This window comes from Euleptes europaea, chromosome 1, assembly GCF_029931775.1.
Source record: "Euleptes europaea isolate rEulEur1 chromosome 1, rEulEur1.hap1, whole genome shotgun sequence".
In the NCBI taxonomy this organism is placed as follows: Eukaryota; Metazoa; Chordata; class Lepidosauria; order Squamata; family Sphaerodactylidae; genus Euleptes; species Euleptes europaea.
The window spans coordinates 75,075,366-75,089,232 of record NC_079312.1 but is presented as its reverse complement, the minus strand read 5'-3'; the positions used below and the strand labels follow the sequence as shown (position 1 = coordinate 75,089,232).

General features: G+C 45.0%; 1 protein-coding gene across 1 annotated transcript in view; it reads right to left on the bottom strand.

The window, feature by feature from the left end:
- Positions 1-12,573, bottom strand: part of RASSF1 (Ras association domain family member 1) — a 31,575-nt gene extending 19,002 nt beyond the window's left edge. Inside the window, exons 1-2 of the mRNA XM_056854999.1 lie at positions 12,243-12,573; positions 599-723 (exon numbers count right to left, since the gene is read on the bottom strand). Coding sequence (XP_056710977.1) covers positions 599-723; positions 12,243-12,573 — 456 coding nt within the window. The remainder of the gene's footprint in view (positions 1-598; positions 724-12,242) is intronic.
- Positions 12,574-13,867: the final 1,294 nt, after the last annotated feature.

The window sequence follows — 13,867 nt, the reverse complement described above, 5'->3', positions numbered from 1 at the left end:
TAGGAAGGATTTGTACACTTTGATATTGTGTGAAAAGTACACAGGTTTTTGATGCTTGGTTCTATGTATGGTCTACTTCGGTTGACAGCAGATCTCCACAGTCTCAAGCAGGAATCTTTCCCACACCAGGAACTGTATTTACAACCCGAGCAGAGACTGAATCTACAACCCGAGCATCATGTCTTTAGGCCAGTACAAACCTGTAAGTCTAGGCTGTGCCCCTGAATCCATTTTCTGATGTATCATACTTTTATCATGCCCTCCCTCCAAGGAGCTCAGGGAAGCTTGCATGACTCTTTCTTCATCCATTTTATCCTCACAACAAGCTGGTGAAGTAAATTAGGTGAAGAGGATTATGGGCCTAAGGCCACCCAGAGAGTTTCATAGCTGAGTAAGGGTTTTAATCTGGTTCTCCCCAGTCCTACTGTGACACCAAAACCACTGTACCACCATGCTTGGGCGCTGATTGAATCTGGAACCTAGGTTCTTGTCATACAGTTTCTTAGAGAGCTTTTTGATATTCCAGACATATTTTCTTCAGGACTAAAGATATGTCGGTATTTTACAGACTGCATATGAATTAGAACCATTTCCTTACCACATTGGTGTCCTTTTCCACTGTCTGCTCATTACATTCATTCTGATCACTGTCTTGATATCTGGGACCACTGCAGTCAAGTCGGATCAGGACACGACATCGGTAATGACAGATGAACTTACAGTCTAGAGAAAAGTAAAATGAAGACAGACCATAAGGCAAGGGGACAAAGATCAGATTGAAAAGGAACTCATGAGGATTAGACTGAAAGCAATTGAATTTCCTGGATTCACCATGTGCCAGATGATGATCTCTGGTGTATACAAAAGGGCAGATCAGATGTCATTGCACATTACGTGGTCTTTGAAGCTTAAAGTAGGCAGCAGTGGGCTTTGGGGAGAAGGGGTGGCACTTGACTCACACTAGCAATTTGGGTCTTGACAAGGCCAGCTTCGGGTTTTAGGGGTGTTCAGCAAAATACCCTCCGGCAGACCACACAGTGAGTGCACTACCATTACATTGTCTTATTCCATTCCATTTGTTTCTTCCTCATTCAAACAAAAAATAAGTGGGGATGGCTTTTGGTACATGGTGTCACCATTCTGTCTTTCTAGGATTGCCAACTGCCTGGAGGGGAAAAAAAGAGTCCTGTCCCTTTAACAAAGGCTTATTTTATTTCTACCCTGCACCTTTCCCGGCAAAGTCGGAGTCAGGGCGGCTTAATAAGATGTTATTTACCAGGTGATATTATTTCCCTCCATGCCATGAAAAGCTTCAGCTGCCCATTTCCACATATTAAGCCTCCTCTAAAGGAACAGGACCTTTTTCTTCAGGCCTGTTAGCAACCGTACTGCTTTCCAACCCAGAATGATTGTGCATCTGTATGAAAGCAAATGCTGCCAGCTACAGTCCCTAGCTGCCATCATTACTTACCTCCCTGGGAAAGCTCAGAAAGGGCCCAATCAGCCTAGTGGGCATTATCTTGCCACCATAACTCAGCCCAAGAAGGCAATCAGTGGTAGCTAATGCTGTACCATGTCAGATTTGAGGTCACCCATGGGCCTTCCCAACTGAAGGTTGTGGCAGATTCACATGAGTAGTTGTTACTTCTATTCATACTCCTCATATGTCTGATTTGGGTTGTCTAAAATCATTTATACTGAAGCAAACTTTCACATACCAGTGACTTTGAGTATAAAACAAAACTGAAAACCACATTCAGATCTGTACTCTGTCCTGAAACTTGGTGAGTAAGCTTAAGCCAGTCTCTCTCAGCCTAATCTAGCTGTTGTGATGATAAATGGAGGCAGGGAAAATAATGTATGCTACACTGAGCTCCTGGAGGAACAATAGGATCATAATGTACTATAAAGATATCAATGACCACTACGCCTCTTTAGGTCCCTAAACCAGTAAATGAAAAGTATAATCTGAATAAATATCCAACCAACTACCCCTATTATTTTCAGCTTTTCCCAGAACCGCTGAATGAATAAAGATGGCACAATTTTTCTGCAATGACACAAACTCTTTCCAGTTTGGACAAGTTGAGATTATTTTTCAGATGTCTTCAGGTAAGAACTCACACACACCATCTCAGATCTCCAAACTCAGTCAACCCCCACCCAATTTTGTTTACTTACCACCTCTATTTGAACATTCTACTTTCTCTGCCTCTCCCTTCCAATAGAACAGTATACAAATTAGCAGAGTGCTTATCAAGACCTGGCAATTTATTTGCATTATATGTATAAACTGTGAAATATCTTGTAATTTGAGTTAATATTTATTCCAACTTGCCTTCCCCGTTGCACCAAAAGTACTGAAGACAATTTATATACCCTATAGATTTGAGCCTGGGTGATCTGTTCTTGGAAGCATGTGATCACTCTGCGATTTTAGTTATCTTTTTATTTTTACAGACAGTAAAGAATTTCCATTTTAAACTTATCTGTTTTTTAGCTAAATGTGGTTTACACTCCTGGGCATTGCTTTAATGAGGCTGCGGCTTGCATAACTGAAGTAGCCTCTTGACAAAAAGACAGAATGGATCAGATAGCGATCCCCCTTATACACACTCTTCAAAGGAAGAGGCATGAAAAGCCTCTCTGTCCTCAGGCATCACCTTTCCTTGGCAGCTACTCTGCTGCCTACCAAGACAAAGGCCTCATTTTAAGGGACAGCCTGCATTGATTTATTCTCTGCTTGGATGGTTTGGAACTGCTGTACAGGATATATGCTCATGTGGGAGGAATGTCTAATGTCAGTCACAAGCTGTTTGGCACAATGTCACCCTCAGAAGAGGAAGCGCCATGCTGTCTTAGGTCTCTAATCCAGTACAGTTGGTGTTCATGACTTGAACTGCCAGGATAGATTCTATAAACACATCAACAGAAAAAGTATCACATACTACTATATAAAAGTAATGAATTAAAAATAAGAATATCACTTAAAACATTAAATGGTAAGATAAATGTCAATGAAAAATTGTACAGTATCTAATATCAATAAAAAGGAGTGAACACAGCTCCAAATGTCAATAATATATATTACCAGTGTCACTAGTTAAACTATATGAATACAGCTGTTAAGATTAACCATCCCTTTAAGGAGTAACCCACAAATTTCATTTGCACATTGAACACTGCATTTTTTGAAGCAAGATTGATTTAACCAGTAGAACACATGACCTAGTCAATTTATCTGAAACTACTCTCCTCCTTTTGATGTTTCCTTAATGAACTAACAGAGATTACCGTAAATGGGTGACTGGTTCTTCTGCTAAATCCGCTAATTATTAATGGAAGAATAAATTGTGAAGAGACTCTTTATTGCTCGGTTATGGGCATCAATTAATTTGAGTGTTTTGGAGACTAAAACAAAAACATCACCAATTGAATAAAAACTATAAGCATTTAGCAATATAATCATTTATCTAAACTAATATGTCTTATTGTTCAGTTTTTGTTTTCTTTATCTGCCTTCTGGGTTCAACACTAAAATGTGCATATGGGGGATATTAGTGGGTTATAAATGTCTCAGATATACGTCCTCTTTTTAAGTTCTTATATTTCAGTTGTGTTTTCAAAATGATTATTGTAGCAAGGGAGAAATGAAATAATGTTACAACATGGATTTTGATGTTTTGCTAGAATTTTGCAGTTTTTTTCTATGTACATTTAGTTCAACCCACTTCCATCCTCAGCACTGCCGGCAGAAAGGATTAGGTGATGTGAAAAATCTCATCCTAAGACTCTGGAGAGCTGCTGCCCATCTGAATACACAATACTGAGCTTGATGGACCAAAGATCTGATTCAGTATAAAACAGCTTTATGTGTTCATTGCCATTGACTAATGGGATAGTTCAATCTCGGTTCATATTCATAAAACATTAATAAAGTAATGCATTTGCTTATTTGTGCTTTATTTTTCCCAAGTGATCTTTATTACCAGCATGGGTTTGTTGTGAGTCTGTCAGCTCTTTGCCCCCTCCCCATTAAAGCATCTCTGTAGGATGGCAGAGGAAAGCACAAGAAGTGAATGGAGTACATACCCTCAAACCAGAAGACAATTAATCTAGACCAAGTGTGATTTTTGAGATTTTACCTGTGTTGTGACTATCAAACAGCAAGCCTGTCAGCAGCTACATGCCCCAAAGAGGTGGAGGCAAAGAACAGGGACCATACTGAACAACAGACCAGCCTATGGCCGTTAACACATGACTAGAATGTCATTGGTTTGTCCCTCTCATGTCTCACACTTTTCTATCCTGAGATCAAAAAAGGGACACATGCGCCAGACGGGCGGTAGAGGGCCTGGCTGCCGAGGAGGATGTTGCTGTGGAGGGGCGAGGCGGCCAGTCCAAGGCGCTGCGAGGACTCCAACATCTTGTGCGCGGAGTGGAAGTTCTGCTGCTGGCCCGGGTAGGTGGCTGGTGAGGCAGAGGAGGTGGCCGTGGAGGCAGCGGCCGCCAGATGGGTCAGCTCCCCCCCCCCGCCCCCATGGCTTGGTTGAGGTACCAGGAGACCAGGCAGCTCAGTCTGAGTGACGAGGTGCTGCTGCTGCCCACCAGGCTGTACACAGGCAGTGGGTCCCGCTCAACTGGGATGCCCCCAAGTGTCCGCCGCCGCCTCTCTTGGGCCCTCCGCCATTGTCTCCTCCACCTGCGCCAGTGGCTGCTGCAGTGGAGGCCAGGGCGTAGAGGCTCATGGCTTGCAGGTCGCAATGGGAGCAGCAGCCACATCCTCCAACCTGCGTGGTGGTGGCAAGGCGGCAGTCCTGGAGGTGAAGGAGGCAGGCGGCAAAGGAGGGGTGGAAAGGTAAAGGAATGTCGGAAGGAAGATGAGTCGACTCATGTGCTGAAACGCACCAGTAAACACTCACACTTGCCACAATTCTTTTGTTAAAATCAAGACAAAGCAGAGTTTGGAAAACCTGGGGAAGTTTCACAAAGGGAATGGGTTGGTCCCTCAGGAGGTCCATGTGTTTGCACAACAGAGATTCACTACATTCGAGGTAAAATTGCAAGACAAAACAGTCATGCATTTTTGCCCACATATCTCAGGATGTCAAAAGGGAATATAATGGAAATTTGCACCATTGTAGCATATTTTCCAGAGCAGCTTCTCAGCTGCAGAATCCAGTAAGTTTTCAACAATTACATTATTAAAGTAAAGCAAAGACCAATTTCATACTGCAATGTTTACAGTTTAAAAGTTTGCTCAGCTTCATCAATTGAGAAACAACCACCTCTGAGAATCACACCTCATTTATGATACCAGATCAATTCCTCCACCTTTCTCCCTCCCTGCTTCTCTGTATAAATTGTGTCTGAAGAAGTGATTCACAAAAACTCTAAGATGCCGGCCACTGGACTTCTGTTTTACTACAACAGACTAACAGACTTTCTGCAGTATTCAGCCTATCCTCTTTTTTCTCTAGAAAGGACTTTAAACACTCTGACACCCTCTAGTGACTAAAGCAGCAATCTATTCTAAATTACAGGCATTTGGAGAATTAAACTTGTGTTGGAAAAGACTCCACTCACCAAGATGCACAAAAATCAACCCTTTTATTCTAGATTAGTTAGTCTGGAACTATAACCACCCTCTTGATCCTTATTCATGACCATTACCATTTTTTGTGTGAATTAGAATTAAACCATTTGCACCATCCATCTAATTTATCTTGGAGTTGCTAACTCCATTTTCAATCTTTTTTAAAAAAAATTAAAAGATTTATGTTATTTATAGATTGACTTTCTCACTGAAACCCAAAGCAGATTACACAGTGTAAGTCTGAAACAAAGCATAAGCATTTAAACATGACACATTAAATGATGTAGAGCACTACACTACATAGAGAACACTTACAGTGATAGGCTGCAATACAGAAGTATGGGCCACTTTCTGAACCATTACATTTGGCCACAGCAGTCAGATTGTGGATCAAGACCTCTACTGCATCCTCATATTGATGTCATCTAATTCCAAAGCTACAAATGATTTCTCCTAAATGCTTCACATTAGGATTGCCAACTCTGAGTTGGGAAACTTCTAACGTTGCCAACCTCCAGGTGGAGCCTGGAGACAGGCCCAGATCTACATTTTTTTTTTTTTGCAGGAGGACAAAAGTACCAAGTGAAGGTATCATTGCAGCACCCCTTGGTTTGTGGGGTTCCGCAGGGAGCGATCCTCTCCCCCAAGTTGTTCAACATAATACATGCGCCCCCTCGCCCAGCTTGTCCGGAGTTTCAGGCTCGGTTGTCATCAGTATGCTGATGACACCTAGCTTTACCTGTTAATGGATGGACAGCTGGATACAGCCCCAGACACACTGGCCAGGTGTTTGGGGGCTGTGACAAAATGGCTGAAACAGAGGCGACTGAAATTAAATTCACTGAAGACATAGGTCCTGTGGTCAGAGGTGGTGCGCCAGCTCCTGGCTCTTGATGGTGTGCAATGAACACCTGCGTCCACCATCAAGAGTCTGGGTTTGATCCTAGTTGCCTCTTTGTCAATGGAGGCACAGGTCACAGCCATAGCGGCTTTTTATCATCTTCACCAGGCTACGCAGCTGGTGTTGTATCTCTCACTCCCTGACTTAACCCCAGTGATCCATGCGATGGTCACCTCCAGGCTAGACTACTGTAACTTGCTCTCCATAGGGCTGCCCTTGAGGCTGCTCCAGAAGCTCCAGCTGCTCCAGAATGCAGCAGCAAGGGTCCTTACGGGGACTCTGTTGAGAGCACACATTCAGCCTGTGCTCTGGCAACTGCTCTGGCTCCAGGTGGAGTACCGGATCAAGTTCAAGGTGTTGGTATTAACTTTTCAAGTTCTAAGCGGTCTGGGACCAAGAAGTCTCCTGCTGTTCTCGGCCAGGGGATTTTCAGCCCTGACCTCGGCCTGGGGATTTTCAGCCCTGACCTCAGCCTGGCACAGTTCCGCAGGGCCTGTAAGATGGAGATGTTCCACCAGGCCTATGGTTGAGGCAGCAATGGTTTCCATCATAGTTGGCCCTTCCCCTATTGATCTGGGTTAAGTGACTCAGAGATCTTGACCGTTCCCAATTTGGAGACAGCAACTGAGTTATCCAGGAAGAGCTGGAGTTGGTTTTGAGTTATCTAAGAAGACCTAAAGTTGGTTTGCCACTGCTCTCTCAATCACTTTGGCTAGAAAGGGTGGATTAAAGACTGGGCAATAATTAGCCACAACGTTTTTGTCTAGGGATTTTTTTAAAGAACTGTTTGATAACTGCCTGTTTCAGTGGTCAAGTGACGGTGCCTTAGTTTAGTGATTTATTTATGATAGTCATCAAGGGCTCCTTTATTTGGTTCTTACATGATTTTTGTAGACAAGGTGGGCAAGTGTCCAATTGTGTATCCTCTAGAAGACTGACTTCAGGACTATCTCATACACGCAATTTGAGAATATAACATGCTTAAGGCAACAATCCTGAGCAGCTCTACTTAGAAGTAAGCCCCGTTTTATTCAACAAGGCTTACTCCCAGGAAAGTGTTTTCAGCATTGCCATGTAGCTCCACCAGGCAATCTACGTTGTGTGAATTTCGCTTTATGTACTACTTCAATTATTCCCTTCTGGAACCCAATTTTTTTTAAACCTCAGCAATAAAAATGTACAAACACAGTTTCACTGTTAACAATCTAGCTTGTTTGGTTCAGCTGTGCAATGAGGCTGGTTACTTAAACCTTACCAGGATAAGCCAAATTTAACATTTCTGGACAAGATGAAAGAAAAGGTGGTAAAGAAGCACAATCCCAGGTGTACAGAAATGAGGGTTTTGCCCTTGACCCCTTTCAATCAGGCTTCAGGCCTGATTATGAAAAACAGACAGGGGTAGTTGCCCTAGCAGATGATCTCCAATTGCAAATCAACATGGGTGTGTCTTCTTTCTTGATTTAGACTTTTCTGCAACCTTTGATACTGTGGGCTACTCCATCTTGTTACATCATTTGGAGTGTAAAGTTGCAGACATAGCATTCCACTTATTTTTTGTTCTTCCATTTAAAAAGATGGAAAACGTTATTTGGAGATTCAGAATCACTTGCCTGCCTCCTTGTTCACGGGATGCCATAGGGCTCTATTTAGGTATCTATGTTGTACACCATTTATATATTAGGCCATTAAAGGAAGTTATCCAGAGTCATGAGGTTGAATCAATATGCTAAATGACAACTAGCTCTATAAGGTCATCAGCTTAGCCCCCGGATGCAGCTATCTCTAGTCTTAGTCAGTGTCTGAATGTAGCAGTCAAGAGGATAGTAAAGAACAAGATGAAACTTGTTATAATGGGAATTTAGGAAGATCTTCCAGGTCCCACAGAGAAATGGCCCCAGCCACTTATGAGAGAACTGAACAGGTTTTATTTATATAGAATTTGAATCTAGAGGTCCTAACTGCAACAACTTAGCAACCATCTTAACAACAGACGGCAAGTTCTTCCCAAGCACCACCAGGAGGCAGATGGCCTCTCCCCCAAACATTAATTCAACTGTACAATTATTTGTAATTCTTTAACACAAAACTGAACCCAGGCAAGACAGAGAGGAATTTAGGGTTGCCCATCTCTAGGTGGGGCTTGGAGTTCCCCCAGAATTACAATTGATCTTCACATTACAGAGATCAGTTTATGTGAATAAAATAGACACTTCGGAGGGTGGACTCGTTAAGGGACCACAACCCTGCTGAGCTCCCTCCTCAAAATCTGTTCTCCCAAGGATAACTCACCAAATCTTCAGGAATTTACAAGCCCCAGAGTTGATGTTATCAGAGGAGATTGATCTTCCAGTTCTGGGTTGACTGAAATTATCTTTGAGCAAATGTGCAGAGTCTTTGAGAGGTATTGGCTCCAGTGGCTCTAAGAAACAAATTCAGGACCTGACAAACAGTGCTGTATTTTCCCAGCTGCCCTTAGCTTAAGAAAATGTTCTCCTTTGTAGACTTAGCCAATCTGGCTATAGTGTTCTCAGCCCAGTCTCACACAGTGGTGGGAGGATTTGGAGGGCAGAGGGCATTGCACATTACCACAACATCACTTCTAGCCTGGAACCTGGAAGTGATGCTGCCGTGATGCTATAGGATTCCTCCCAATTTTTATGGTAAAAACAATAGAGATTGGGAAAATTGCTAGAGTATCACAGTGTCACCACTTCCGGGTTCCAGCCAGAAGTGATGTTGGGTGACACTGTTTTCTCCTCCATTGAGCACCAGTATGGGACTGGCTACCTATCTGTTTCTAAGCACAATTCAAAGTGGTGGTTCGTACCTTTAAGGCCCTAAATGGCTTGGGCCAAGGGTAGCTGAATCACTGTCTTCTCCAGTACTATCTAGCCTGCCAGTTAAGATCTATCTCTCAAGCCCTGCTCTCTGTGCCCACACCCTTCAGAGGGAGGCAGGAGGCGACTAGAGACAGGACATTTCCTATGGTGGCACCTCACCTTTGGAATTCCACCCCCCCCTTGAAACTTGCCTATTCTATTTAGATACCAGGACAAGACACATCTTTTTAGTCAGGATTTTAATTAGGGGTTTAATCTTTCCAGCTTTTTAAAAATTGTCTGCTTTTAGCCTGAGATCTGTTTTAGTCTGCTTTTGGCCTGAGATCTGTTTTATGCTGTTTATCTCCCACAGCTTGATGTTTTTATATTGATAGCTTATTATTTTATTTGTAAACCACCTTGAACAGGACTCTGATAAGGTGGCATAGAAATCTCCTAAATAAATTTTAAAAATAAATAGAAGAAGAAGATATTGTCGAAGGCTTTCATGGTCAGAGTTCATTGGTTCTTGTAGGTTCTCCAGGCTGTGTAACCATGGTCTTGGTATTTTCTTTCCTTACGTTTCGCCCGCAGCTCTGAAGATGCCTGCTACAGCTGCGGGCGAAACGTCAGGAAAGAAAATACCAAGACCACGGTTACACAGCCCGGAGAACCTACAAGAACCAAAGAAGAAGAAGAGTTAGTTTTTATATGCCGACTTTCTCCACCACTTAAAGAATAATCAAACCAGCTTATAATCACCTTCTCTTCCCCACAACAGACACCCTGTGAGGTAGGTGGGGCTGAGAGAGTGTGACTAGCCCAAGGTCACCCAGCTGGCTTCGTGCATAGGAGTGGGGAAACAAATCCAGTTCACCAGATTAGCATCCGCCGCTCATGTGGAGGAGTGGGGAATCAAAGACGGTTTTCCAGATCAGAGTCCACTGCTCTTAACCACTACACCATGCTGGCTCTCAATACTTGGGCCTGCCCTTGAATATGACTCAAAAGCTTCAGTTGGTGCAGAATTTGACAAAGCATTTGCTTTGGGATTCAATTCAAGCAACTGGTTGTAAAGAAGGGGCTGTGGCTCAGTGGTAGAGCATCTGCTTGGCATGCAGAAGGTCCGAGGTTCAGTCCCCGGCATCTCCAGTTAAAGGGACTAGGCAAGTAGGTGATGTGAAAGACCTCTACCTGAGACCCTGGAAGCCACTGCTGGTAAAAGTAGTCTAAGGGTCTGATTCAGTATAAGGCAGCTTCATGTGTTCATATGTGTCTTTAATGTCCTTCATGATATGACACACATATATTTTCAGGACCATCTCCTGGTATAGACCTCTGTAGACACCAAGGTCTGTCCGGAAATCCCTGCTGAATCATTCCTCCTTTCTGTCTGGTCTCAACTAGGAACTAGGCTTTTCTGTTGCTGTCATCTATTGTGGAACAGCCTCTCTGACACTGTGCACCAAAATGCAATCCCATTGAATTTTTTAAAAGCCTGTAAGATGTGGCTTTTTCAGAAGACATCTGCTGATGGCTTGGGGTTAGTGATGGAGCCAATATGGTTGAGGTAATTTATTTTGTAGTAAATGTTCTTTTAATAACTTTTGTTTATAAAATCTTTTTTTAACTTTTTGTGAGCCAATGTGAGCTTTTTGAAAATGCATGATTTAAATATTTTGAATAAATAAGCAAGGATCTACCCCCCCTCCAAAAGACAGCACCACTATCCTTCTGCATGAGTTGGATGTGAGTTTTCTATACCCTCTTGTCTGGAAATATTTGCAACTGCAAGTGAATTCATATATGTATGTCCATCACACTAGATAACTGCAACATTAGACAAGGAGATGACTTGTTCATGTATAACAGCCTTCACGGATCAGTTATGTTACTTCACATCAGCACAAGTAATACTTTTCACTATGCCAGTTCAGATTTTCAGCAGTGATCAAATGCTGCAATACTAAGTAGAGGTATGACATTTTAAAGCTATTTGGGGGGGGGGATAGGCTTCCCCCCCCCCAAAAATCTCTTTTCTTTCCCTAGGCCTTTACATCTCTGAGTGATGTGTACATGCGTCAGTCAGCCCCAAGACTAGGTATAACTGAGTTTCAGAAATCCAAGGCACATAATACAGCAGTCTTGCTGAAATTAAGTGGGTCTTGCTCTAGTCATTATCTGGATAGGAGATCATCTTGGGAACCCTGTTTATGCTGCCTCAGATTCCACAATGGAAGAAAAGTGAGATATAAATGTAACTAATAAAAAAACAAATAACTGGTAAGGTAATTGTGGCAACTATTTATATGGATGGAAAAAATCAGGTTTGAGATTTGTCAGTCATGATAGCATACACATTTTATACAAGTGGTTCAATATGCATTAAAACACAGAAACTGTTTGAAATGTGTGAAACACAAAAACTACAAACTTTTCTGTTTTCTTGCCTTTACAGCTTGGCCAAAGCCTTAAGCATACTTAGAAGCAAGTTCCACTGACATTAATTAGACAGACTTCTAAGTAAATAGGCTTAGAATTGGAGTATCATAATTGTATGATTTTGAAGTTTATCAAGGCCTTCTTCAGGCACAGTAATCCAATGTTCAATGAAGCTGTAGTATACATTTCATCAGTTGTCATTTAAGCACCTGAGCTTGAAGAACTTCAAAAAGTCCCAAAACATAAAGCTTCCAGTCAACTGCTGGGCCAACAGAGATACTATTTGAACATATCCTGGCGGGGTTTACTAGTTTTTTTAGGAAACTAGCCAACAAGACTGCAACACCCTGAGCTGCCTCTCAGTTTATTATTACGATTACAGTTTAATCAGCCTGCATTTTAACACCATTTCGCCCTTTGTTTCTCCCAGAACCCCCTGCAAGAGCTAACTTGGCCAAGTCTACCACGTGCCGCTGGTACTCACGGACGCACTGCAGGCGCTTTTTGTACATGCCCCAGATGAACTCCCCGCACAGATCGCACCAGGCCGGCTGGTTCTGGGCGCAGGGCTTGAAGTCGTGCCCCTCGCCCAGCTCCTCGGTCAGCTTGGGGTCGCTCTGGCCGCCCAGCAGCCGGATCCGCCTCACGCGGCTCAAGATCTCGGGCACCTTCCCGGGGGCGATCCGCAAGGCGTTGGCCCTCTCCAGCCGCACCGGGCGCTCGCACGCGCCTCGCGGGCCCCGGGTCAGGTCCAGCTGCTGCTCCAAGCGCAGGCTCTTCAGCTCGATCATCTCCTGGCCCGCGCACCGGTTCATGGCCGCTCCCAGGGGCGACGCCGTCAGCGAGGAGACAGCCCGGGAACCGGCTCAGCTTCCCCATCAGGGCCCGAGGACCATCGCAGCCCCGTCGGCCCAAGTCGCTCGAAGCCCTCCTTGCACTTCTCAGGCGCAGCTCTGCACTCTTCTCTCCACCTCTCTGATATTCGTTGGGGGAAATTAGACTTCAGTAGACTCTCTTCCCCCCCCCCCCGGTGTCTCCTTCTTGGTACAAGCCAGACAGCTTTCTTAACTTCTCAGCCTCTGCCGTCTTGGTTATAATCCCACAACGGAACGTAGCGAGGGTTAAATTCCTTCGAGCTGCGCCCGAAAAGCGCTGCTCTCGCCCTTTCTGCTCACAAACGAGCCAAGGGAAAAGTCCCAGCTCCCCTCCTCTTCATTCATGTCTCTTCCTCTCACGGGGGGGGGGGGGGAGAGAGAGAGAGAGAGAGACAGCGAGGCGGTGCCTAGCCATGTACGCCTTCACCCCTCCCCGCTTCCCGCCTTGAGGCGCCTTCGGAGTCGCAGACGACCCGCGGGAACATCCCCCTCCCAAGTTGGAAGAAAGCGACGGCTGCTCGGCGCGGCTCCTCCTGGGCAGCTGCGCAGTGCTGCTCCCCGAGGGGCTTGGGGGAGCCAGGGCGAGGGCCAAAAAGGCGGGAGAGAGCTGTTGGGTGGCACGCTTTTCCTGCTATTAAAAGTGCCAGAGAGAGAGGGAGAGAAAGAGAGAGGGCTCCCCTGCAAGGGAGGGGAGGACGACCAAGCGCGCGGTCCTCAGCATGCCCTTCTCCTAACGCGGGGCGGCTGACCGGGGATGCCGCGCCAGGGTTTCGTTTCAGGCGCCGTGCGAAGCGAACGTGCCCCCCTGCCCCCCTGCCCCCCTGCCCCCCATCCCGCTTGCCCCTCTGCCCGCACGGCGAGGTTCTTTGGCTCGCCCTCTGCAGCCGCTTCTATAGCGGTGCTGCTAGTTTTGGAGCGAGCGCGCGACCGCAGCGGCGCTGCAAGAGGCCCAGGCCTGGCGTCAAGCTTGGGGGAAAGGAGATGACGGAGCAAGCCCGCGCGGCCCTGAGCCCTGGCTCGGGGGAGATACGGTCAGTTGCCAAGCTGGGGAGGGAAGTGCAGTTTTCAACCGTTGTTTCACAGTGGGTCGCCGTGTTAGTCTGTCTGCAGTAGTCGAAAAGGGCAAGAGGCCAGTAGCACTTGAAAGACTCACACAAATATTTTCTGGCAGGGTGTGAGCTTTCGTGAGCCACAGCTGTGGCTCACGAAAGCTCACACCCTGCCAGAAAATATT